The following is a 26,209-nucleotide window of genomic DNA, read 5'->3' on the forward strand; positions in this document are numbered from 1 at the left end:
GGACCGCCCCCCGCTCAGGCTCCCCCATCCCCAAACCTGGGGGTTCATGGGGCTGAGTGGCACATCCTGACCCAGAGCCAGAAGTGGGCCTGGCCGGCCCTTCTGCTCCACTCAAGAGGGAGAGGTCAGCGTCCGCCACCAGTCCTTCCCACTTGGGGTCCTGAGAGCTCAAGGGTCATGTGTGGGTGGCATGCGCCCTCTCAACCAGTGCGTCACGGTGCATCACTTGCCCTCAGTCCACACTTGGTGGGTGGGTGGGCGAAGCCCCTCGTGGTCACATGTGGGGCCTCCGGGGCTCGGCAGGGCACGTGTCTGGGGCTCCGAGGGGCCCTGCAGAGGCAGGGGCCGAGCTAGTCTCTCCCTGCATGTCCCAGGCAGCGCCCTGTCCGGAGGAGCAGCGGGACCAAGAGTTCAGTCCCCAGACCCCAGCACCAAGCAGGTGAGCCACGCACTGGTCACCAATGCTGACCGACAGCAGACAGGAGCGAGACAAGACGACGTTAACTGTCCCTCCTTCCAGCAAAGCGTCGGTGTGAAGAACAGGCCCTCTCCGAAGGCCCCCAGGGTTCCCGCCAGGGAGCAAGGCTGGGTCAGACGGGGCAGGGAGCCTGCGGGCAGGCTGTCACCTAAACCAGCCTCAGCCGCAGGTGTGTGGAGATTATTTGGGTTGTGGGGAAATTCAAATGTGTGAAAAGCAGACAGAACAGGGTACTCTGAAGCAGGTCCCAGACATGATGGGACTTCTTCCACAGCCCTCCAACTGGTAAAGCGCTTCACACCGAGACTGGCCCAGGTCGGGGGCGGGCAGGAGGGCCTCCTCTGGCCAGAGCTTCCTGAAGGACTGGTGCTCACGTCCTCCTGCCCTGGAGCTGTCTGGAGGCCGGGTGGCAGCCGATAGGACGCAGCAGGTCAGGGTAGCCCGGTGGTCCTGGCAGGCAGTCCTGGCCCTGACTAAGCACTGTGGGGCTGGCCTCCCAGGGAGGGTCACGTGCGGCCCCTCCTGGGGTCTGGGAAACAGGAGAATGTTCTCAGACAGCTGGGGGTCTCTGAGGGAGGCTCACCAGCCTCTCCCCGCTGCAGGGGAGGTGGAGTCGGCATTCAAACATCTTCCCAGCAGAGGGCGCAGAAGGGACGCCGAGGAGCAGGCCCGGGGGAGGGGGCGCGGGGACCCTCAGCAGCCGCAGAGTGGTCAGAGCCCCTATCTCTGCCCCGCACCAGTCAGTAACTCTCAGAGAGCCGTCCCCGCCCAGCGCCCAGCCCACCGACTGCACAGGCAGGGGGAAGGGACCGGGCTTCAGGGGCGGCTCCTGCACAGGTGACACAGACACACCCATCTACTGGGAAGGCCAGCTGTGTCACATCAAGAAAGAGCACACACAAGAAGCTACAGTGGACCCTTGAGCCACATGGCGGGAGGGGGGGGGGGGCCTCCGCAGCAGCCTAGTCCAACACTCCCCCTACGCCCGCATTTGCAGGTTCGACTCCTCCAGCCCCTCCAGCCCTCCAGCCGTTCTAAAAACAAAAAAACCCACGTGTAAGTGGAACTGCGCAGTTCTAACCCGTGTTGTTCAAGGGTTGACGGTCTAGTAAAACTGGCCCCCAAGGGATAAGAGTGAGAGGGCAAATGCTGTGCTTCACGTGTCTTTAGGGCTTTGCAACAGTCCCTGCCAGCAAATCTTACTTCCAAAACGTCTCCTGGCTTCCCACCTCCCAGTGACTCCTCACGCCCTGGTACCCAAAAGCCCCCTGCTGGGATGCTAACCACAAGGCCAGCTGGAACCCCCCTGCACACGAGCTGAGCCAGCTCCACAGACACCACACGGGCTAGCACAGCGCGGGCAGCGCAGAGTACTCCTAGGCACGCAGGTGCCTCTGCCCAGGCAGCAGTCCTCCCGAGAAGCCGCAAGAACGTCCCAGAGGATGACACCGACCTCCAGAGTCCAGGAAGCTCTTAAACAAACAGCAACCCCACACCCTCTACAACCAGAACTGACACAGGCACTGAAAACGGGAGTCAGTTTCCAGGCCTGTCTGGTTTCCTCTGGACCTAAAGCCCAACTCACAGAATCTCTGTGAGCCCCTCCACTCTGCCAGGGCCTTCCCCTGGCCCCCAACACATGTAGGAAGAACCCCCCAATCCTGGCAGGGCCTCCACTCCTTCCCTGGGACTGCATTCTGGGAGTCACTCCAGGCCTGCAATCAGCCTAGACGGCTGCCCTCAGATGACCAGCAGGCTGGGAAGGCCCCAGCCACCAGGGTCGAGAGGGAGAGCGAGCGGGGCTCCCGAGGGGCCCGGTTCTCACCTGGACCCAGCACATGTCCCTGCGAGCAGCTCAAGATGGAACCAACTTCAAACTGCACACAGCACGTGCTGTTAACCAGCCCACGCTCACACGCACTTGTGGCAAGACGGCACTGGCTCCTGCTTATTCCCACGGTTCCCTCTGACTTTTACTTCCAACAACCGGGTTTAGTTTATGTGCTTCTGCAGCCCTGAGGGAGAACAAGCCTATCCTCCAACGCAAAGCTCTCGGAGGGCTCAGCAGAGTGCAGGTGCCAGGGAGCTCTGAGGGAGAGGCACCCACAGTGGACACACACAGAAGGTCCCCGGGCGTGCCGCAGCTGGGGGGAAGTGATTCTTTGCACACTTGTGGGAACTCGGCCTGGAAATCTTCTCTGTCAGCTCCGAGTCATCCCAACATCAGGAAAAGAGGCCTCGCTCCAGCACCCCCCACCCAGGGCTGCAGCAGGACCCCTCGAACAGTCAGCACAAAGCCAAGAGGTGCAGAGAGACTCGGGGAAACCTGTCCTGGGGGCACCTCCAGGAGACCTCTGAGGGACAGAGAGCAGAATGGCGGGGGTAGCAGGTACCTGTGTCCGAGTCCTTCTGCTCTCCATTGGCCCCCACGGTGAAGGGCAGCTTCCGCTTAGTCGCTCGCTCCCTCACCTCCTTCCCGCCATCACTGCGGTCCAGCTTTGGGGTCTTGGTTAGAGAAACTTTATCTTTATCCTGGAAAAGAAAGTGACGGTTTCAGACATTATTCTCAAATTGAATTCCCAAAGTCCTCAAGTCTACTGGGATTTAGTTCACATGCCAGGAAAGCAAAAGCTGCATCTGGGCGTTAAAAGCCCTTGCGCCCACCAGACTCGGACGTGCGCACTGGGCTTCCACCTTCCTCATAAGCAGATGGCCACACTCACCAGCCAGGCGGAGGGACCAGAGCTGCCACTGAGCCTTGGCCCTGACCCCACCCGACCCCACATCTCGTCCTCACCTGGAAGGAGTCTCAAGAAACTGCCACTAAGGCACATTCCCATGAGTATAAAGAAAACAGAGCAGATACCAGCTGCAGCCTGCCCAGTTTTCCCAGAGACGGATGAAGTAACCAGGAGACGAGCCTTCCAAGGGATGCTTGACAGCGGAGCCCGCGGCCCACCATGAACTCTCCCCACGGAACGAAGCGGCAGCTCTCTCACAGCCCGAGATGCTGTGCTTCCCCTCTGTGAGCCCTGGTTTCTTCTCCCTGTGACCCCAGGCTCAAGCTGCCTCTGGCTGCACCACAGACCTGTAACACTGCAAGGCTGCCTGCAGGACACCCCCAGAGCAGAGTCCAGTGCAGGAGGCCCACCCAAAGCAGGAGCTGGCTGGAAAGCAGGCAGGCATCGCCACCACCCCGGCCTCGCTCTAGTCCCAGGGCTGGTCTCTCCTGCAGTGGAAGGCCCAAATCCCGGCCTGACCCTGACCTGGACCTGCTGGCCAACCTTGGAGGTCCAACACTGTGGCGGCCTCAGTGTCACCATCTGCAGAATGGGAGACAATGTCCACCTCACGAGGCTGGGTGGGGGCTCTGCATGCCGTGCAGAGCTGCAGCACAGGTTCTGAGGCCCCATCTGGCCACAATAACATGCAGAACCCTGGGGGGGGGGGGCGAGGGTGGGACAGCCCATCTCAAAATGCAGGCGGTGGTGGAGGTGCTGTGTGGAGCCAGGAGCCCCTGCCCCTGGTGGACGGTATTGTCCTGGGTGGGGGCTGCTCAGCGGACTCCCACTGGCACGGCCTCCCCTCCCCAACCCTGGCGCAGGAAGAGGCAGGGGCACTGGGCAACGCGCGCAGGCAGCGCGGACAGGCTGCTACAGACAACACCCTCCCAGCCCTGGGCCTGGTGCTCCGGGAGGGGGCACCCCGCACGGAGCACCGTGCAGTCCGTCCGTCTCCTGCAGCCCTGGTGGCCCAGTCTGACCATCAGCACAGTGCCCACTGATCTTGGCAGGCAATGAGAGACATTCTCCAGTGACCAGGGGGACCTCCACCAGAAGGTCTCCACTGCCAGCTCTGAAGGCATCTGGAGTGCAGAGAGGGGCCACTGGGCAGAGCCTGGCCCTGCCACGCCACTGTAACGAAGAAGGACTCTGGAAGACAGCTATGCAGATGCTGGAAGCGCTGGGTCACTCCACGGTCCGCCTGGGCGCCAGGACATGGGCTACCTGCACCCCCAGCCCTCCAGTACTGGGAGAGGAATGGAACCCACCAGCAAAACACCCAAACTATAATAAGCAACTTCCCACCAAGGAAACTCCTGGCCCGGCTGGTGGATCTGATCTACAGACACTAAGAAAGATAATACAAATAACAAAGAATCCAGGAACGCAAGCAATTAAAAACAATCAACGTAATTCACCACTTCAAGGAGATAAAGGACAGAAAATCGTATGATCATCTCAACAGCTTCAGAGAAGGGCTGAGGCACTGACACTAACTCTCAGCACGCTGTGGGAAGGGACCTCCTCCACCCGACAGGGCTCAGGTGCATAGGACTGGGTGCTGCCCCAGAGAAGGGGTCGAGGCAAGAATGCCTATAATCACCACATCCACTGAAAAACAAAACCATTTGTTTTAATGAGCAAAAGATCTGAATACGCACTTTGCGTAAGAAAACATACAGTGAGCCAATTGTTGCTTGAAAGGTGTTCAGCATTAGGAAAACTCAAAAGCACAAGGAGACACCGGTACTCCCACTAGCATGACTGGAGCAAAGGAGGCTGACAGGACCAGCACTGCTAGCAGCCACTCAGTTTCCACGTCAGTGGAGCGAGTGACATGTTACGCAAGCCTGCAGTTTTGTGCACAACAGTGCAGAGAAGCAGCCACAGCCGCCCATTGAAAGGCAGATGGGTACACCACCTCCAGTGCAGCCATCAGGAGGCGAGCCCACCTTTTTCCCGGGCTGCTTCTCCACCATGTCGGGGCCGAGGGAACGCTCCTCTTGCTGCGGTGTCCTGGAGCTCCCTCCCTTGGGCATCGTCTCCCGCCACCTGGTCCTTGTTCACGCTGCCATCGCTTCGTCGTCAACAGTCTGCTTCGGAAGAGAGGACACAGGGTTAGGGTCTGCTCACCTCCCACAAACTGCGGCAATCCTCCTCGGCCTGATGCCAGCAGCTCCCTGGAAGGGGTCAACACTTGCAGCCCAGAGAGGTGGGACCCTTGGCCCACCTGCAAGGCCCACCAGGCCCAGGAGCTCACGCCTGGGTTGCTCAGAAAGCATGGAGCACCCTGACCCCACACTCCAGAACGAAAGGTCCAGAAGGTGGCTGTGGGCCCCTGGGGCTCCCAGAGGTGTGTCCAGGCAGCTCTGGTGCCCTCTCCCACCTGCATGTGGGCCTGAGCCCCTGGCCTGCATTTCCCAGATCACAGGATGAATCCGTGTTCATCGTGTTTTTTATTTTCTGTATTTTAGGATGTTCAGGCATCTTCAAGAGTCTGCTGTCTGGGGAGACTGCCCTCCCACACAGAGCCAGCCCGTCCTTGGAGACGCCAGAGCCCCACACAAACCTCCCCCACTAACCCACCTTGCACACACCCTGACAGACCATCCCAGCCGCCAGGCAGCCAGAGACCACCCTCCTGCCCTGATCGCTGGGGTGCTATCCCGGGCAGCCCCGCCCAGCACGGCAGCCGCTCCGGGACCCGGCACGGAGTCTTCCTTGCCTGTGGCCGCCCTGGCCTGACCCAGCCACGCCGCTGTGGGCAGTCTACCCTCAACGCGTCCTCCCGTGTCTGTTCCACATGTCACATCCAGGGTGGTCGCTGCGCTCAGCAGAAGGAACAGGGTCAAGTACGCCTGCTCCGTCTTTCTGAGAGCCTTCCTCTCCAGACACAACTTTTCATGGTCAGAAAACACTTCATACGCTCCAGACCACACACTGGCCACCCTGCCATGTTGGATAAGGCCGTTTAAAATAACTCAGCGGGAATTAAACAGCCTCTGCTCTGTATGACCTGGGACTCTGGAAACATACTGTTCAGAAGGTTCCAGAGTGGTAGCTCCCTTGTGTGCGGAAGCCCAACTGCCCTTCACCAGCCTTTGGGAGAACCTGTCTCACTTTTCCATATTAACTGTTGAAATCTCACTGTCTCCTCTCAGCACCCAACTGGCCGGAACACACCTGCATGTACTTTGTGGGGAGGGACAAGGCTGACCTGACCGTCCTCCCAGCACACGAGGCAGGGGCCGGGCGCCGGCCCCACGTGCTCCCAGGGCTGAGAAGGGAAAAGACAGTCTCTGTCTGTGTTTGAAACTATCCATTCAATGCTCTCTTCCCATCTTCCACTACAACACGGGGCCGCCCCCGCCTGAGGAGTGGTATCCCAGACCCTGACGCCAGATAGCTGCAGCCACCCAGAGCCGTCTGCACTCATCAGCAAGGCTTCCACAGATTTTAAAGATTATCCAGAAGTTAATTAAAAAAAAAAAAAAAAAACAACTCCTGCCTGCCTGCTCTCTTGATGGAAAAATCAAGTCAAGTAGCCACGGGATGGTCAGCCCCTTCCTCCCAGACGCGAGCACACCTGGGCCTGTGGGGACCATGTGGGGACACAGGAGAGCCCACGCGTGGCCTCCGATCCCCGGGCCCTGCTCCTGCAGCATCCAGACCAGGTGGGCGTGGGGACTCCTGATCTCACTCAATGGCCCGAGATGGCTCTGCTAGGCAGTCACTCTGTTCAAAGCAGAGTTTCAAGCCCTAAACTGAGAGTCCCCCCCAGCTACCCCCTTTCCCTGGGAAGGCCGCGCAGGAGCCATGGGCAGCATGGCGAATGCCTCAACCTCCAAGCGTGGCTGTCTTCAGATACAGTCACAAAAGCCACCAGGCAAGAGCAAGGAGTGCCGTGGGGAGCTCGGCTCCCAGGAGAGGGCTGGGCAAGGTCTCTGCATGCGGACGCTCACGGGGCCAAGTGTGCAGAACACACTCCTCAGGGGGTGAAGGTGCAGGGCCAAGGCAATGACACTGCCTTCACCAGAGCAGACGCTTGAGAAACACTTGGTGAACACACCTACACACACACTCACTCTCTCTCTCACTCTCTCTCTCTCTCTCTATATATCTCTCTATATATATATATCTCTCTCTCTCTCTCTGTCTGAACCGCCAGGCCCTGCGGGGCAATGCTAACAGGGCCCCTACTCCCACGCACTTTCCCGCAGGGCTCAGATGACACTCATCGCAAGGTGGGAACCCAGAACTGCCTTCAGAGGAGGGGAGGGGAGCCTCCTGCCCAGAGGCGGGGCCTGCGTGGGGCGTGGCTGATGTGGCCCCGCCATTCCTCCCACTCTTCACCACCCTCAGCACTTGCCAGCCCCCTAGGACAGTCTATGTGGCCAGACAAGTCAAAGGACAGATGACAATAGGGTTTTGTACCAGTGTGACATTTCAGACATAAAGAGACATCTCATCAGGAAACAGGGCGGATGGAGACACCAACCAGAGTATTTAGGTCAGAGTCATGCTCAGCCCCTCTCCCGCCATGTGAACACATTGAGTGCCACAGTGCTGGCTTCACTGGGTCTGGGGTGAAACTGTGACACAGCGTTCTGCCGCACAGGAAGTCAGCATGTCCCAGGCAAGTCCCACAGAGAGACCGGGTACGTCTCTGCTGGCCCCAGCCTCGGCAGGCATGCAGACATGGGCAGCTCTGTGCACGTGGTCACTTCAGAAAACCAGGGCTCCAGGGAAACCGTCCTGTCCTGCAGCCCACGACCCCCGGTGTACTCCGCCATCTGGCCGGACCCATTCCTGCAGGGCTGAGCAGGCAGTGTGGACACAGGTCCACACTGCGCTGCCAAGCAGTCTGCAGGAAGGCCGCCCCTGCATGCCCTCACCCACAGCACAGGGGCACCCAGTCCCCCACCCTCCCAAATCGCTTTTAAACAGGGATCATTCCCATCAACTTACTGGGCCACACAACCTTACTGGTGCACATGGCCCCGTCCACACATGCCTCCCCCATCTGACCAGCTGCACCTCGGCTGGCCCCGCTGTGTGTGCTGGCCGGGCCCGGGTGCAGGCACGGCAGTTCCACAGGCTCGTCCTTCACCTGAGTATTTCTGTGACTTAGGGTGTCTTTTAGGGAAAAGTCTGTGCTCAGCCTCTGAGCATGGGTGTCTGGGACACGTGGTATAGAACACACCTTGTTCACACTGGTAGGCTTGCGTCACCATAGCTGGGACGCAGCTTAGCCCTCATCCTTTCCTTCTCAGCCCGCCAGGACCAGCCTGGACCTATGTGGAACCCTGGCCTGCAAGGCGCAGCTGCTGCAGGACACACTAAAGACAACCATCAGAGTGACCTCCCATCACAGCCGGGTCACGTGTCACTCCACGGTGCCACAGGACAGAGCCAGCACCCGCCTTCAGTGTGGACAATGCAGCCCTGCACGTCCACCCATCCACGCCGGGCGCCACAGAGGCCGTGCGCCTCACGCTGCTGAGCGGCCAAGCCGCATGGTGATGTTCCCCAGGACAACCCTCAGACCAGGACAGCCATGCGTGACAGGGGACACTAAAAATGTGGACTTTCTGCCAAACTGAAACGACAGCTTGGAAAAGGCCTGTCTCTCCTGGACACACTGTGTCCAGAATACTCTGGTTTTTTAAAACAGAAAACCTTCTGCAGAAAAAGGCGACAAAAAATGATCACCTCTGCTCCTCATAGGTTTAGATCATCAGCTGCTAACCTCCCTCTTTTAACTGCAAGGTTTGTCAAGTGGATGCTTGGAGCAAAACCAGCTGAATCATTAACCACTAAGTCATCTAGAAATAAACCTGTAATGAAGCCACCTCCTCGGCAACACCCCCCGCCCCAGACAAAATCACCACCACCTGGCCTGTGCCTGGGGCCTCCAGGGAGGGACGCAGTGTCCATAGTTCCCACCGCTTCACCTGGAACCCGAGGGCCGGCCCAGGTCTCCGCTTGTACACAGGCCTCCTCCTAAATGCAGGTCCCCCCGACACGAGGACGAGGCGCCCCAGCGTGAAGGCCCGTTTGCGAAGACCGTCAGCAGGAATGTTCCGTCTGTCATTGTGGATCAAAGAGGATAAAACTACGTTTGCTTAAAAGGTCCACACAAAAGCTACTAGAGCTGATTGAAGAATTCAGCAAGGTAGCAGGTTACAAAATTAACGTTCAAAAATCAGTTGCATTTCTTTTCACTAACGATAAATCAACAGAAGAAGAAAGTAAAGAAACAATCCCCTTTAAAATAGCACCCAAAGTAATAAAATATCTGGGAATAAATCTAACCAAGGAGGTGAAAGAATTATACACAGAAAACTATAAACCACTGATGAAGGAAATTAAAGAAGACTTTAAAAAATGGAAAGATATCCCATGCTCCTGGATTGGAAGAATCAATATTGTTAAAATGGTCACACTGCCCAAGGCAATCTACAGATTTAATGCAATCCCTATCCAATTACCCAGGACATATTTCACAGAACTAGAAAAAATCATAATAAAATTCATATGGAACCATCAAAGACCTAGAATTGCCAAAGCATTACTGAAGAGAAAGAAAGAGGCTGGAGGAATAACTCTCCCAGACTTCAGACAATACTATAGAGCTACAGTCATCAAGACAGCATGGTATTGGTACCAAAACAGACATATAGACCAATGGAACAGAACAGAGAGCCCAGAAATGAACCCACAAACTTTTGGTCAACTCATCTTTGACAAAGGAGGCAAGAATATACATTGGAATAAAGACAGTCTCTTCAGCAAATGGTGTTGGGAAAACTGGACAGCAGCACGTAAAACAATGAAGCTAGAACACTCCCTTACACCATATACAAAAATCAACTCAAAATGGATTAAAGACTTAAACATAAGACAAGATACAATAAACCTCCTAGAGGAAAACATAGGCAAAACATTATCTGACATACATTTCAAAAATTTTCTCCTAGAAGAAATAAAAGCAAGAATAAACAAATGGGACCTAATGAAACTTACAAGCTTCTGCACAGCAAAAGAAACCAGAAATAAAACAAGAAGAAAACCTACGGAATGGGAGAAAATTTTTGCAAGTGAAACCGACAAAGGCTTGATCTCCAGAATATATAAGCAGCTCATACGACTCAATAAGAAAAAAATAAACAACCCAATCCAAAAATGGGCAGAAGACCTAAACAAGCAATTCTCCAAGGAAGACATACAAATGATCAAAAGGCACATGAAAAAATGCTCAATATCACTAATTATCAGAGAAATGCAAATCAAAACTACAATGAGGTATCACCTCACACCAGTCAGAATGGCCGTCATTCAAAAATCCACAAATGACAAATGCTGGAGAGGCTGTGGAGAAAGGGGAACCCTCCTACACTGCTGGTGGGAATGCAGTTTGGTGCAGCCACTATGGAAAACAGTGTGGAGATTCCTCAAAAGACTAGGAATAGACTTACCATATGACCCAGGAATCCCACTCCTGGGCTTGTATCCAGAAGGAAATCTACTTCAGGATGACACCTGCACCCCAATGTTCATAGCAGCACTATTTACAATAGCCAAAACATGGAAACTGCCTAAATGTCCATCAACAGGTGACTGGATAAAGAAGATGTGGTATATTTATACAATGGAATACTACTCAGCCATAAAAACCGACAACATAATGCCATTTGCAGCAACATGGATGCTCCTGGAGAATGTCATTCTAAGTGAAGTAAGCCAGAAAGAGAAAGAAAAACACCATATGAGATCGCTCATATGTGGAATCTAAAAAACAAAAACAAAAACAAACAAACAAACAAAAACAAAGCGTAAATAAAGGACAGAAATAGACTCACAGACAGAGAATACAGACTTGTGGTTACCAAGGGGGTGGAGGGTGGGAAGGGATAGACTGGGATTTCAAAATTGTAGAACAGACTACACTGTATAGCACAGGGAAATATACACAAAATGTTATGATAACTCACAGAGAAAAAAATGTGACAATGAGTGTGTATATGTCCATGAATAACTGAAAAATTGTGCTGAACACTGGAATTTGACACAACATTGTAAAATGATTATAAATCAATAAAAAATGTTAAAAAAAAAAAACTGCGTTTGCTGCTGGGAAATCGGGGCGCAGGCTCAGGGGCAGGGGTGGCCCGGCACCCCGTCACCAGAACGGAGTGTGGCAGGTGGGACAACAGTCTGCTCGTAGCAGGCCATGGCCCGGCTGAACTCCAGCTGGTCACCAGTCCTGCCACACAGTGGGAGTCCTCGGCTCCCAGGAGCACCCTACACATGTCCCAGCTCCCTCAGCCCTTCCTGGGACACCCGCATCATCAGCCCAGAATGCAAAACACACTGACCACAGCCAGAGAGAACCAGAGCCTCAACCCGGACGCCCACTATGGACTGACCACTGCCTCGGACCACTCACTTTGGCAAAACCAAATAAAAAGCTTCTCCTGGATGGAACAGCAAAGTGTCTGAGGAAACCAAGTGGTTTTTCCCTTAGTAAGAGGGCACTAATTCAGAGAGTGTATTAAAATACATTTACCCAAACCCCCGACTTTCTGCAGAAAGGCGCTTCATCCACAAACCGTCCACCACGAACAAACCCGATGCGCATGCAGGTGGACACACACAGGGCTCAGGGCTCTGCACCCCAGTCCTGTTGGGAGGAAGCCCCGCCCACCTCAGAGGCGCTGCCGGCGCCCAGTCTCCTGTCTGGAGACGGCACCGTGTGGCTGAGTAGCAGGGCGCGCACTTCAACCGCACACGCACCGTGTTCGTGTCTGATTACATCTAACTTCAAAAAGAGGAAAAAGAAAAACTATGTGTTTGCCTTGACGAAACACTGGCAGGGGCTGAAGGGCAGACCCACTTCAAATGATCTATCCATGCAGAACTTGTGAGGGACCTTACTTGGGCAAAGGTAGGGAAGTCAGGCTCTCAAGACGCGCATCTCGATTATCCTGGCAGACCCTAAACCCAGTGCTAAGGGTCCTTACGACAGTGGGGAGCCGGTGGAGGGGCGGGAGGGATGCGGCCACGAGCCACCAGGAGCTGGAGGGGGCAGGCAGGGTTCCACCTGGAGCCTTTGGAGGGAGCGAGGTCCTGGCAGCCCCATGGCATCACGATTCCGGTCTTCAGGGGTCAGAAGGCTTGTCTGCCGCCTGAGACCCCCAAGAGAGGTGAGGGTCCCAGCCACCCTAGGAATCAACACAGCATCTGCAAAATGGAGCAGCTCGTGGTGTCCAAGGCGGGAGCCAAGGTAAACAGCCTCTCCCGGTCTCCTCAGGCTGTGGTGGCGTTGTAGGCAGCAGAGGCCGCGCCCCGGCGCTCCGCCAGCTTGCTGTGGGCCCACCTGGACACCGAGGGCCGGGCAGCACTTGGAGGAAAGGCCTCAGGCCGGGGTCCCAGCTACTCCCTGCCCAGCCAGGATGCTCATCGCAAAAATGGGGCTTTGTTCACAGCCAACTAAAAAGCTCTCAGCTGAGCCCAAAGCAGCAGGCTGCTGGCACATGCGCACCTCCCTGGAAAGGAGGGGCCCCAGCAGCTCTCATGCTGCCCTGCCAGGGCCACCAGGGAGCCACTGGCCGTTCTCACAGCTTTAAATGCTGGCGCCGGTGCCCACGGAACATCCTCCACGTGGCTTCTTAGGTGGCAAAGCCTGAAATACTCACTCACTGGCTTTTTAAGAAGAAGACTCCCAGCCTGTGCGAGACCAAGGACAGACGTGCTGGAGTCCTAGAGAGACACCAGTTTCCACAAACCAGCTCCGAGATCCGCAGAGACTGTCAGGGAAAAAACCGCTATAAGGTGGTAGGACCTCATTTTTTGCTAAAACAGAACGTGTAATAATAAAATACAATGAATCCATGAAACAAGAACCCAGAAGCTATTAACACTGTAGCCCAAGCAAGAATGCATTTCCAGGGTCTTTTGCATTTTCTAGTTCACTCAGGCACGTCTGCGGCCTCCGGTCACACAGTGGAATCAGGGAAGGCAGTCTGCGCCCGCAACACCTCATCTGCCTGACGCCACACGCGTCACTAACCACTCTGCCTGCGAGGTCCAGGCAGCACGCTGTGCTGGCACAGGATGCACAGTTCGCAGGTGACGCGGGCGTTCGCACAGTGGGGACAGCACGCCCAGAGCTGCCAACAGAGCCAATGAGGGTCAGAGTAGAACCACTCCCCGCATATGCCCTCCAGGGCTGCCTGTCTGCCAGCTCAGAAGGGGAGGCCTTACTAAGAGGTAAAAAGGCCTGTCCTAGGTCAGGAAAGGCACTCAGACATGGGTTTTTCTGGAGACAAACAAGGCGCAAGATGTGGCCAGTGTAGTCAGAATGCCACCACCCACCAATTAAAAACAAAAGCAGAACTAACAAAACAAGAAGCAAAAACAAACAAAACTCCTCAACTGTGAAACCTTAATAACAAGATGGTGGGCTGGGCAGGTCAGCAGCGCCAGTGCCCTGAGGTCAGATCCGAGATCCCTGAGGTCTGCAGACCCCGGCGTCATGGACATTTTTAGTGCCCAGTGTAAAAGCACTTCTTTTTCAAATCATTCCCAGAACCCAGAGTGCCCTAAACGTGTTTAAAATGGGTGATTACACTTTAAGACCCTTCACAAGAAGTATTTTCTCCCCTTGTCATCTCATAACAACGGCTAATACTGTCATCAAAATGTATCAAGCAGACAAAAAAGTATGAGAAACAATGTAACAGACATTCAGGTATCCACCATCTGGTGCTTCTGCCATAACTGGTCTGGAACCTTTCAGATAAAAGCTCCCCACACAAGTCGGAGCCCCAGTGAACTGGCTCCATCCCTTCTGCTCTCCAAAGACTTGGGGTTGTGCTGCTCATCATCAGACCTGTTCACACTTATGCTTTACTGTGAACCTACAGACATGGCACATGGTACTTTGCAGGGAACACTGCATGCATCCTCAAACACCTTCTCCCCTCCAGATCATGCTTTAGGGATTTATCTATGCTTTTATTATACACAGTTCGACTTCACTAAACTTGCAGTGTGGTACTCATTGTCTGAAAGGAAAAAACATTCCCTTGTTCACTGGCTTTTGTTTTCTTCCAGCTCTTTGGGAGTGCAAACAACGCTACACTGAGTACTTGTCTTTACACTGTTTTACCTGTAATTCTAAGAGCTTCTTCCTTTAAGGTTTATAACCAGAAATAAATCTGCAAGAAACTAACTGTAAATTCTTTTAAAAATCTGATGAAGCTTCTCACTGTGTCATTCACACCACGCCCTCTTCCTTCTGGTTATGCTGTATGTCTTAAGTTGTAAAAGTATCAAGAGAATCTGACTGAGAAAGGGAAAAAGATATTTTGCCCGTAGGAGACTCCTTTGTGGAAAATACGTGGTTCTACCAAACAAACAAACAAACAAGTCAACAATGCAGAAGAGACAAGTCTCTTCAGCAAGTGGTGTCAGGAAAGCTGGACAGCTGCGTGTAAATCAATGAAGTTAGAACAGTCTCACACCACACACACAAATAAACTCAAAATGGCTTAAAGACAAATATAAGACAAGACACTATAAACCTCTTAGAAGAAAACACAGGCAAAACATTCTCTGGCAGAAACCTCAGCAACGTTCTCCTAGGGCAACAGAAATAAAAGCAAAAATAAACAAATGGGACCTAATTAAATTTATAAACTTTTGCACAGCAAAGAAAACTATAAGCAAAACAAAATGACAACCTACAGAACAGGAGAGAATATTTGCAAAAGATGAGACTGACGAGGGCTTAATCTCCAGAATATATAAACAGCTCATACAACTTAATAAGAAAAAAACAAACAACCCAATCCAAAAATGGGCAGAACAAAACAAGCAATTCCCTAGTGAATACATACAAATGACCAAGAGGCACATGAAAAAATGCTCAGTATCACTAATTACAGAGAAATGCAAATCAAAACTACAATGAGGCATCACCTCACACCAGTCAGAAGGGCCATCATTAAAAAGTCCATGAACGATAAACGCTGGAGAGGGTGTGAAGAAAAGGGAACCCTCCTACACTGCTGGTGGGAATGCAGTTTGGTACAGCCACTGTGGAAAACAGGATGGAGATTCCTCAAAAGACTGAAAGCAGACTTACCATATGACCCAGCAATCCCACTCCTGGGCATGTATCCAGAAGGAACCTTAATTCAGAAAGACACCTGCACCCCAATGTTCACAGCAGCACTATATACAATAGCCAAGACATGGAAACAACCTAAATGTCCATGGACAGATGACTGGATAAAGAAGCTGTGGTATATTTATACAACGGAATACTACTCAGCCATAAAAATAATAAAATAATGCCATTTGCAGCAACATGGATGGACCTGGAGAATGTCATTCTAAGTGAAGTAAGTCGGAGAAAGAAAAATACCGTAAGGTATCACTTATGTGTGGAATCTTAAAAAAAAGAAAAGAAAAGAGGACACTAATGAATTCATCTACAAAACAGAAACAGCCTCACAGACGTAGTAAACGATCTTAGGTTTATCAGGGGAAAGGGGGTGGGGAGGGATACCTCTGGGAGTTTGAGATTTGCAAATGTTAACCACTGTATATAAAAATACATAAAAACCATTTCTTCTGTAGAGCACAGGGAGCTATATTCAGTATCTTGTAATAACCTTTAATGAAAAAGAATTTGAAAATGAACATATGTATATATACCCATGACTGGGGCAGTGTGCTGGACACCAGAGATTCACACACTGTAACTGGACTGCACTGCAATTTATGAGGCTGTCCTGGGCAAGAAGTCTGAGACAAAGGTCACACACAGCTGGGGTGACGGACAGTGGCCCAGAGAGCTCTGGAACTTCAGAAATCACGCAGGAAAAGTGACCTACGCATTTGCCCAGGAAAGGATCCACAGCTGACCCAAAGGAGGTGTGGACAGTTTTTTCTTCCTGAAAGGACACAGCAATGTCGCACGTGAACAGGGGCAGCCCCAAATGAAGTCCAGAACACTTCCCTGTGCAAATTAAACCTTCGAAGAGACCAAATGTCACCAACGTACCAGGGGGGCATCATGGTAATACATGGCTCACGACTGTACTCAACACTGGAAAAGTTGTTTAAACTGAGATCCACTGACAAATGTCTGAAGCCAAGTCAGCCGTTCTGTTCCTAAGGAAGACAACTGAAAACGACCACGGAAACACACTGCAGGATCTTTCTAAGGCATCAGGTAGAGCAGCCAGGCAGTCGAGCTACAAGGAGCGAGAACAAGGCCACTTGCAGACCCTCGTGTGCACCAAGTGTTCCACCTCCTAGAAGGACAATGTGGGCAGGGAGGCAGCGGCTCGTCACCTTGACAACAAACAGCTCTAAACACACGTGCAGCAATACCAGATGATCTCTGAAAGCTGCACAGAGACGGTGGCATAAAACTCCAGATTAAAGCAAAGACCACCCCCCACCCGCTGTCCTGCCCGTGGTTTAAGCCCCTCTGGCACCATGTCTGCAAACATGTTTTTCATCCCCAACTATATCAAACACGGCAGAATTACGTACCTTCAGAAGCTAAATAAGGCTTCTGGACTGATCATCTTCAGGCAAATTCACGTGCAGACACAATGTGGCCATGAGCCAGCAGAGTCTGTGCACAGGACATGCGCCTGAAGCAGGGCAGCCACCTCAGGGAATTCTGAGCCCCCATCCTCACACATCCCCTCATCTCCCCAGGCCCACCCACCGGTTCAGGGTGTCTGTGACTTACTAAGCATCTGGCTTTAAAGGAAGCCAGGAAGTCACAACAGAAAGGGAGGGGGTGTGGCAGGCCCGCAGCCTGTGGAGATGGTCCAGGCCATCCAAGGAGTCAGCCTCAGAACCCAGCTCCAACTTCGTTTGAAAATCACAGTCCCTGCCATCTGGGGGAAGACAACATGGAATTTCTTGGAAAGTGTGAGACCTTGGAACCAAATCATTTAGCTGAGGATGAGCCAGCAGTGGAAGTAGGTGTACTCTGACCCGGCTTGCAAAGAGATGGCCCAGCGGGACAACACAAGAGAAACTGGGCCAGTTCGGAGTAACTCCCAGCACCGTCTCCGGTCAGATTAGGAGTATCAATCAGCCCATTACATTCCTTCTTCCAGCATTTGGTGTGGGAAGAGAATATACTTTTCCCTTTTCTTTCAACCGTATTTTTAAAGCACCATACAGAAAACTAGGCAAATGAGTTAACATTTTTAAGAGAAAAAACCAAACTTGATATTTCATGTTGCAAAAATCTATTTATGGGCCCTACAGATACACTTCTCAGTACAGTCATCATTAAAATTAAATAATATTCCAAGGAAACACACAATTGCATGTTGAAACTGAGATGTTAAAAATGTCCGGGAAATTATTTTTCTAGAATAAACAAACTTTTGTTTACTGTGTCCTCTGCAGTGACTGATCGATCTCCAGGCAAAGGAGTGGATGGAAGGAAAGAGATTCCACCACAGGCCCCGAAAAAGAGATCAAGACGCACTTTAGAATCTGAACTCGGTGCAAAACCAACAGAAATGATGCACAAATCAACACCTAGAAACGCCGGCACTTACACTGTTTTAAAGGTCCAGCTATTTTAACTGCATCCGTGGCAAACTCTTTCAAAGTAAATACTGACTCAGATTTGTCTTTTCCATGAGTTTATTAAAAGTCAGAACACACTGGTGCTCCTATGCACTTGCGGGGCTGGGGCCGCAGCCAAGCCCAGTGTCTCATGTCCACAATCCGCCAGGGAGGGTCTGGTCCAGAACCCACCCGAGAAAATGCCCATGAGGGAGGACGTGTCCGTCTGGTGCTGCCTGATGAGAGAAGCCCCATCAGAGGGAGGACAGCGGAGCTTCACCCCCAAAGTTCACTGCTCCAGGTTTTCAGGGAGGCACCTTGTGCCCTGAGGAAGGAATCCCAGTGCCAAGAACACTCCCTTCCCCATGCTGGCTCCAAACACTGTGGAGCTGGTAGGGTCAAGGGAATGGAGGTGCCCTGGAAACTACAGATGACAGGCTGTTTCCAACCTGCAAATCAGACCCCCAAGCCCGTGGGTGTGGCTCTGGACACGAACCCCAAAGCAGAGTACTCCACCACTCACTGGCTGAAACTGTGAGCAAGCCACTCAATCTGTGTCTCAGTCTCCTCATCTGTAAACTGGGAACAAAATCGCTGTCTCCCAGGGCCCCCTGGAACATAGGCGAGTGCCCCGCACACACTGGCGGCTGTAATTAATGACCGCCCCACTCCTTCAGGAAGTGACTGGGGTTTAACGATCTGTTTCAAATCACATTTGCACGGTGCTTCATTTTCACAGGGCATTTTACTTAAGAGCCTCTAACTAGCCTTGGCTGAACAGATGGTATTATTTCCCCTTTACAAAGGAGGGCGGGGATGAGATAATCCAGACACCCTCTCCAGGGCTCACAGGGCCAGGGCTCCAAGTGAACTGAACTGACTGACACTGACTTTCTCCTCCCAGGATAAATAACTCCATCTTCCTCAATTTGCACAGAATAAAGGAGTGTCACCACTCACTGGTAGAAAAGCTGCCTCTGGTCCGGAGGAAAACCCTGGGCATCCCTCGGCCGCCTGGAGGAGAGCTGGTGAGGACATGGGCCGTGCTTGGCTAGGGCGGTGGGGGTGGGAGGGTAGTAGCGCCCTCACTAGTGAAAATAAAAGGAAAACAAATGCTGAGGTGGGAAACTTGAAACAACCTGACAATTCTTGTCTACCTCAAGTAAATACCAAAGTGTATCTTCTCTGGTTTTATTACGAAGTCTCTTATGGAAAAATACCAGTTACAAAAAAAAAAGATCATTTGGAAGAAGTGAAAGTTGTAGGTGAAAATGTGTAAACACACAACACAATCACTATTAGACAAGACCCGTGAAGAAAGGCGGGGGGGTGTCCCCAGGTAGTCACAAAGGTCATGAGGTCACTTCCTCACAACTCCACATGCAAGAAGTTCTTCAAAGCTTTTACGTTTTCAAAATCTGGAAGCATCCACCAGGGAACCAACAGAAAAGGCCGGCTTGACACACATCAGTCTAACCTCCAAGGTGATCATAAAAAGAAAGTGTATAATTCCCAAATTTGTAGACAAAAAAATGGAACATGGTAAAAATCTAAAAAGACAAAATAGGAGAAAAAGACAAGTCAGAGTAAACAGAAGCCAAATACAATAATAACAGTATCTTTGCTTTTAGTAACGATGGTGACAGAATTAAATGTTAAGTACAAGAGAAGAGGACCAAGAAGCGCAGCGAGGGATGAGGTCTGTCAGCCTGGAATGGAACGAGCAATCCACCCAGCTGGGAACGAGCAACGACGTGGTGGACGTGAAAACCTGCGGTGGGGGTGGCAGGGGCAGAGCTGAGGCCGCCGTGCGACACTGGACACAGCTTGGGCGGCCACCTGAGTTTCCCCCCACCCCCCCGGCAAAGGCTCCTTCCACGACCTAGACATGGCCTCAGAGTGAAGACAAAACCTGAGAGAAGCAGGAAGCAGCCCCGCTCAGCAGCCGACAGGCCAACGAGCCACCGGGCCAACATCAGCGCACAGGAGACGGCCCTGGCCTGGCCGCCAAGCAGCACTGGCAAGACACCCCGCCAGGGACCACACCACCATTCTTCCCCAGGACACAGGGAACAAACGGTCAGGAATACTGGCCACACACAGCCCCACAGAGCAAGTCTAAAACACCGGAAAGGACCAAGTTTTTGCACAACAATGTAGTTCAGATGGGGAAGGGAGGAGACCACGTGTGCCGCAGGTTTGAGAATTAAGAGACACCCTTCTAAGTATGAGGGTCAGAGAGGAATCGGCCTGGGAACTTCAAACCTTCAGAACTGGGAGTCACAAAATGCCACAAGGTAAATTGGGAAATCCAGGGATTGCGGTTTTATTTCCAAAAGGTGCCCCAATAAAGAGGCTTTAAAACTCAGAATACATCTATAAGCACAGAAGGAAAGTGTAATGACCCAAGACACAAAACCAACAAGCAGCAAACACTGGAGCCCAAAACATCAAGACGGGTTCAGTTTCACAAGCCACAGAGCACAGAACCCGAGGGCCGTGCAGCAGAGAGCGGTGGGCAGGGCCAGAGCAGGAGGGCTCCCCTGTCAGCAGCAAGGAGAGGGGCTGCGCCAGACCCCGACCGGGGAAGACACTGGGCCCGCCGGGTCTTTCCTCGGTCCAGGCACTGGAGGAGGCAAAAGCTGACTGAAACGGAAAGGTGACCATCACTGAGCGTGGAGGAGGTTAAGATTTTATAAAATTAATAGACACATATTACATACATGTACCAGTCAGAGTCCGGCCGGAGACCCAGGAGCACCACAGGGAGTCAGGGCTGAGGGCAGCTGTGCGCGGGGCCTGGGCGCTGCTGGTCCCAGCCGCCCGCCTCACCCCACCCACTGCCCGCAGGCTGGAAACGGCTGCCAGGGCTTCGCAGCAGCACCTGGGCCCCACTGCCTGACACACACACAGGGCTCTTCTCTAAGCAGTGCAGGTGTGGTGTTCTACGCCTTGTTTTTCCTTGTCAGTATTTCCCAATTCTCCAAAACACTGTGTATTGCTCTGGCAACAAAGATGATCTTTAAGAAGAGGACGAAAGAGCTGCCACCACGGCCCCACCACACGTGGCATCGGGGAGAGAACTCAGGCTCTCACAGTTAAGTGCACCAAGGTCACTGCAGCTCTCTTACAGCTGCCCACCAGATTCAGGGAGTCCCTTCCGTCCTCAGTGGAGAGGCTGTTTGTTTCATCGTGAATGGGTGTCAGAATTCGGTCAAACACTTTTTTTTTTTTGCGTCTTCTGAGATGACCTCATGGGTTTCTTTCCCATCTCGTCAGTACGGCGCATCCCATGGGTGTTCATGTCAGGTTCCTCACATGAGTTTCTGAGATAAACCCTACCTCCTGCGTCACCACCTTGTAAGCTGCTATGCTCGATTTGCTCCAAAGCAAGGATTTTTACAGCTATATTCACATGTGCCTTGGCCTATCACCACACCTTTCCCTGGCTATGGATCAGGGTAGCCCAGCCTGGGAGCAGGTGGAGAAGCCTGTGTATCACAGACAACCCTTACACGCGAGCAGAAGGCAGAAATCACCAGTGAGGCCCTCTGGGGCTGAAGGTTTCTCTGCACGTCAACAATTTTAATTAAGAATTCAGTTTCTTTGACAGACACACGGCTATACTCAGGTGATCCATTTCTTCCTGAGTGAGTTTAGGTAGTGTGTGTCTTTTAAGGAATTTGTCTGTTTCATCTCTGTTGTCAAGTTTACTACTGGGATGAAGCTGTTCATAAAACCCCCCTATTCTTTTAGCAGCTACAGAATCACAATGCTGCTCCCTCTCTCATGCCTGATACTGAAAGTGTGTCTTTTTTCCTCATTACTTTCGCTAAAAGTCTGTCAGGTTTATTTCTTTTCAAAGAACCAACTTTTGGTTTCATTGATTTCTCTCTATTGCATTTTTTAAAACAATCATTTTAATAGGTTAAAAAAAGCATAGGACAAAACTCCACTCCCGTTTGCATTTAAAAACTGAGCAAACTAAGGAAAAAAGAGAACTTTGTCAACCTAATGAAGGGAATCTACTAAAACCTGACAGCAATGCACTGAACTGTGAAAGACTGAACGTGGCAAGAACGGACAGCAGGTCCTAGAGTGCAGTAAGACAAGAAAAATAAACAGAAGGTACACAGAGTGCAAAGGAGAAAGAAAGACTGTGTCACATCTGACAAAAACCTCCACACAGAAAACTCTGTGGATCTATTTCTCAAAAAATTACTACAGTAGTGAGTTTAGCAAAGTTGCAAAGTAGGTCACTACTATAAAAATACCAACTATACTTCTATGCACTACCAACAAACAATGGGAAACTGAAATTTTAAAAAAGCAATACAATTATAACAGCACCCCAAAATGAATTATTTAGAGGTAAAATATGCACAAGATCTTTCTTTCAACACAACCTCAGGCAAAATCCCAGATGACGTTTTTGGGTATAAATTGATGAACTGATCCTGAAATGCTGAAAAAGAGCACTATGGAAAGATGTTCACCACCTGATCTCAAGATTCACCACAAAGCTACGGTCTTCCGGACGGTACAGTGGTGACGTGCAGATCAGCGGAACAGAGCGCAGCGTCCGAAACAGACTCACATTCAACTGGTCTTCAGTAGAAGCAAAGTGCCAATCTTGTCAACGAGTGGCACTGGAAAAACCGGAAATCCTCAAGTTCAAAACATAAACAAAACAAGCAGCCTTTCACCCTACCTCACACAAAAAGGGTCTCAGATTGTAGGACTAGAGGTAAGAGCCCAAACTACATGACTTCTAGAAGAAAACCTAAGAGAAAAGCATGTGACACTGGGTTAGACAGGTTTAAGGCACAAGAATCGGGACGTATCTGAGGGAAAATTGTCAGCTTGGACTTCATCAAAATAAAAACTTTTGCTCTTCAAAAGATACTGTTGAGGAAAACGAGAAGGGCAAGCCGCAGACAGGGAGGAAGTGCATGCACAACACAAACCTAGTAGTGGAGCTGTGTCTAAAACAGAAAAGAGCTCTCTAACTCACAGAAGTATAAAGAACTCTTAGTAAGACAACCCGATTTTTTCAATGGACCAAAAAAAATAGGCATGAAGGAATGGATACTTAACCAAAACCACACATACACACACACACGAATGACCACACCAAGTGATGGTGAGAACGCAGAGCAGCTGGACTCTGGCTCGCTGCTGGTGGGAACACGAAACTGCATGGTCACTTTGGGAGACAGTCTGACAGGTTGTTCAAGTGATCCAACCCGGACCAGAAACCCCAGTCCTCGGTCACCACCAAAGAGAAAGGAAAACCACCCACAGCGTCTGCGTGCAGCTGTTCACAGCAGCTCTGGTCCGAACAGGCAGGAGCCGGAAACCGCACAAACATCCCTGGACTGCAGACTGGCGCCACGTGGACCCCGTGCAGCGGGCACTAAGGAGAAGAATGAGTGGCTGCACGGCTCTGCTCACACTGAATTCTAGAAAAGAAAACCTCTAAGACCAAAGCACACCAGAGGGTTCCTAAGTCCAGGGAACTGGACAAAGGTGCTAGTTTCAAAGAGGCACTTTGGGAAGCAGGGACTCCCACGTCACGACTGCACTGACAGTGGGAACTTTCCACACAGTGCACCCAGAACTGCTGTGTCTCACTGCGTTTACATCTCAGTAAAGCTCTCAGAGAGAGGGCCAGAGGGGATCCATGACAAAGGTACAGCCTCTGTGAAGGGCAGCAGAGAAGTGAGATGAGCTGGCACATGGCAGGGCGGGGGGAGGGGGTGGGCAACAAGCCCGCCGCTCTGGCAGGTGTGCAGGTGCCCTGAGCACTGCACGCGCCTGCTGCTTTGCCGGGTGACCGATGAGCGGTCCTCGGGTGGCGCCGTGGAGCTGGGAAGGAGGCAGTGTCACGGCAAACTGCTGCCCGTGGGAAATGAATGAAGCTGGCGTGCTCACGTGCAGTCTCACACAGGATCACATCGAACTTCAGACACCTGACACGACCTCTTCAGCGTGTCTAAGTTAAATCACGGACATGTGGCTTCTTTCTGTGTTTGCCATTACAAACAATGCTGCCACGGGCATCCTTGAAACCTGTCCACGTGCACAACACGCGTGTGCGGCTCTATGGTACCAGGGACACAGGCTTCAGGACATGCGCTGTCCGGAACCGGCACATCCAGAGACACAGCAGATCAGGGCTTGCTCAGGGCAGGGGAGGGGAGTAGGCAGTGATGGCCGAGGGGTGTGGCTCCTTCCTGAGCTGGAGAACATGTTTTCAGCTGGCCGTGGCTACCACACCAGAGACTGCGTGGGGGGCTGTGTAGTGTGTCCATGATTTCTCAGCAAAGCTGTTATTTTACTACGAAACGTGAAACAAGGCTCCCTGGGGTGGATCTGTCCTGGCCGAGCACACCACACCCAAGCCAGGGTTGAGAGCAGGTGTCCAGGACCTGAGCAGCCCCTTGACGGCTCCTGGGCCCCTCCATGCTCCGCTGCTTCTGCTCAGTGTCTCATTTACGCCAAGGGGAGTATGACCACAAGATGACTTTTAAAACCAAGTTTGAAGAAAGGAATGGAATAATTAAACTTATAACATGTAAGTCCTAATGTTACAGGGTTTGTTTACTTCATGCTAACACAGATGGAAAATTATAAGACAAGAGAAAGTAAAACCAGCAGGAAGTCTCTACTTGTGTGTACAGAGCATCTCGAAGGGTCAGAAGCACAGACAGGAGTCAGCACAGGGAGCACCAGTCCAGGTGTCCGCACAGGCCTAGCGACGTGTGACATCTCCAGTGACACCCACACGGCACCACACTCATCAGCACGATGGCAGACCTGGGGCCAGCCCTGTGCCCCCTCCCCAGTCTGGGAGGACAGCTCGCTGCCCACAGCACCCCCTCCCCAGGGTCTACCAGCCCAGCCATCTCACAGCTTTTTAATAATACACGGCATCATGACCAAAAAACACACCTTTCCTCATTCAAATCTTCACAAATTAATCGTATACGTGATAAACAAAGAAACGGTTCTTGCTGAAGCTTCATGTCTCACCCTAAAATTTGATAAGCCTCCTTTTTCCTACTTTATGAATTTAAGTAAATGGAAACTGTAAAAAATGACTTCACGAACATCAGCCAAGCCTCCAAATGCTTGAAAAGCTTCAGAAAATCACCATCTCAGCAAGCGGACCCTCCCCAAGCAGCACTAACGGCAGAGCGGCCAGCCCATCACCAGGGCAGGGCGAACACGGGCGCCCAGGCACCCGGAGGGCAAGGAAGGACCTGCTCCATCTGGAGGCGCTCTGTGGTGCAGGTGCGGTGCCGGGGCAGGCCCTGTCCCCTACCTCCTGTAGAAGAAAAGCCCCAAGGGCAGGAGGGGCCGGGAGGTGCAGACAGACCCTCAGAGCTCCAGGGGCTCACAGAGCGACACCAGGATTCATGAAGGAAACGCTGGGACGACGGTGCGTTTTCATCTAAAACCGGCAGAAAAAGCTCAATGCTGTCAACTCTCCCCAGGCAGAGAAGGGGAGGCTGGCTGTGTGTGGAGTGGCCCTGAGGCCGCCAGGCCAGAAGCACATGGGGGACAGGGGGGCGCAGGCCTTGCCACCACAGGAGGCTGAGCCGGCACCCCACTTTCATCAGCAACTGCTGTCGGCCTGAAAGACCCACTGGAGGTTGACGAGAACTCAGTAAAACATTCCCAAATTATCGCCTGTGGTGCCCTTCACCTCAGTGTAAGGCCTACGCGCTGCTTCTGAAAACTAGCTTTTCCAGCTCTGAGCCTCAAAATAAACTCAGAACTAGACCTGCAAATCACAGAGTGTTAAAAGAAGGTACTTTAAAAACAAAAATTTGATTCCATGATAAACAAAATAAAAAGCAAAGATCCTTATTTTCCCTTTGTTTCGGAATAGGCAGACATTCCCAGAGAGTACTCGCGTCCCACCTAACGGGAGGCAGAGCCCTCAAGGAGCTGCCTCACCCACCAGTCAGATAACCCGTGAAATGAGGGGGCCAGACACAGCTGGGCAGACCGGCGACTTTCCCAGACCACAAGAACCGGACCTACACCCTCCGACCTGCGGGTGGCGTGGCTGGTGGGCCGGCCCAGCCCTCCACTCCACCGAGGAACGGGGCAAGCAGAGCGCGTGGTGAGCTTCTCATAACCAGGCCTCCCGTTCCTACTGCAGGAGCACAGACGCTGCAAGAGCCTTCGGAAAACCTTGCCATGAACACGGGCTGCTTTTCACCAGCAAAGCACAGTATTTTTCTTCTTACGTTTCTGATACTTATCTGTTAAAAATTCTAACAATTACAGACTGCAAACAGTAAACAGCATGTTGTGGGGT

At 52.0% G+C, this 26,209-nt stretch overlaps 1 protein-coding gene across 9 annotated transcripts in view; it reads right to left on the reverse strand.

Moving 5' to 3' along the window:
* ANKRD11 (ankyrin repeat domain 11) overlaps positions 1-26,209 on the reverse strand; it is a 136,652-nt gene that overhangs the window by 20,507 nt on the left and 89,936 nt on the right. For 8 of the 9 annotated variants that reach the window (XM_032464614.1, XM_032464613.1, XM_032464618.1 and 5 more), the window contains 2 exons: positions 5,214-5,354; positions 2,872-3,010 (listed from right to left, as the gene is read on the reverse strand). In XM_032464614.1, the coding sequence (XP_032320505.1) occupies positions 2,872-3,010; positions 5,214-5,300 (226 nt within the window). In that variant the 5' untranslated portion in view covers positions 5,301-5,354. Of the gene's footprint in view, positions 1-2,871; positions 3,011-5,213; positions 5,358-26,209 lie in introns of all 9 variants that reach the window. The other variant, XM_032464612.1, reaches the window with a different exon arrangement.

Source organism: Camelus ferus, chromosome 21, assembly GCF_009834535.1.
Source record: "Camelus ferus isolate YT-003-E chromosome 21, BCGSAC_Cfer_1.0, whole genome shotgun sequence".
In the NCBI taxonomy this organism is placed as follows: Eukaryota; Metazoa; Chordata; class Mammalia; order Artiodactyla; family Camelidae; genus Camelus; species Camelus ferus.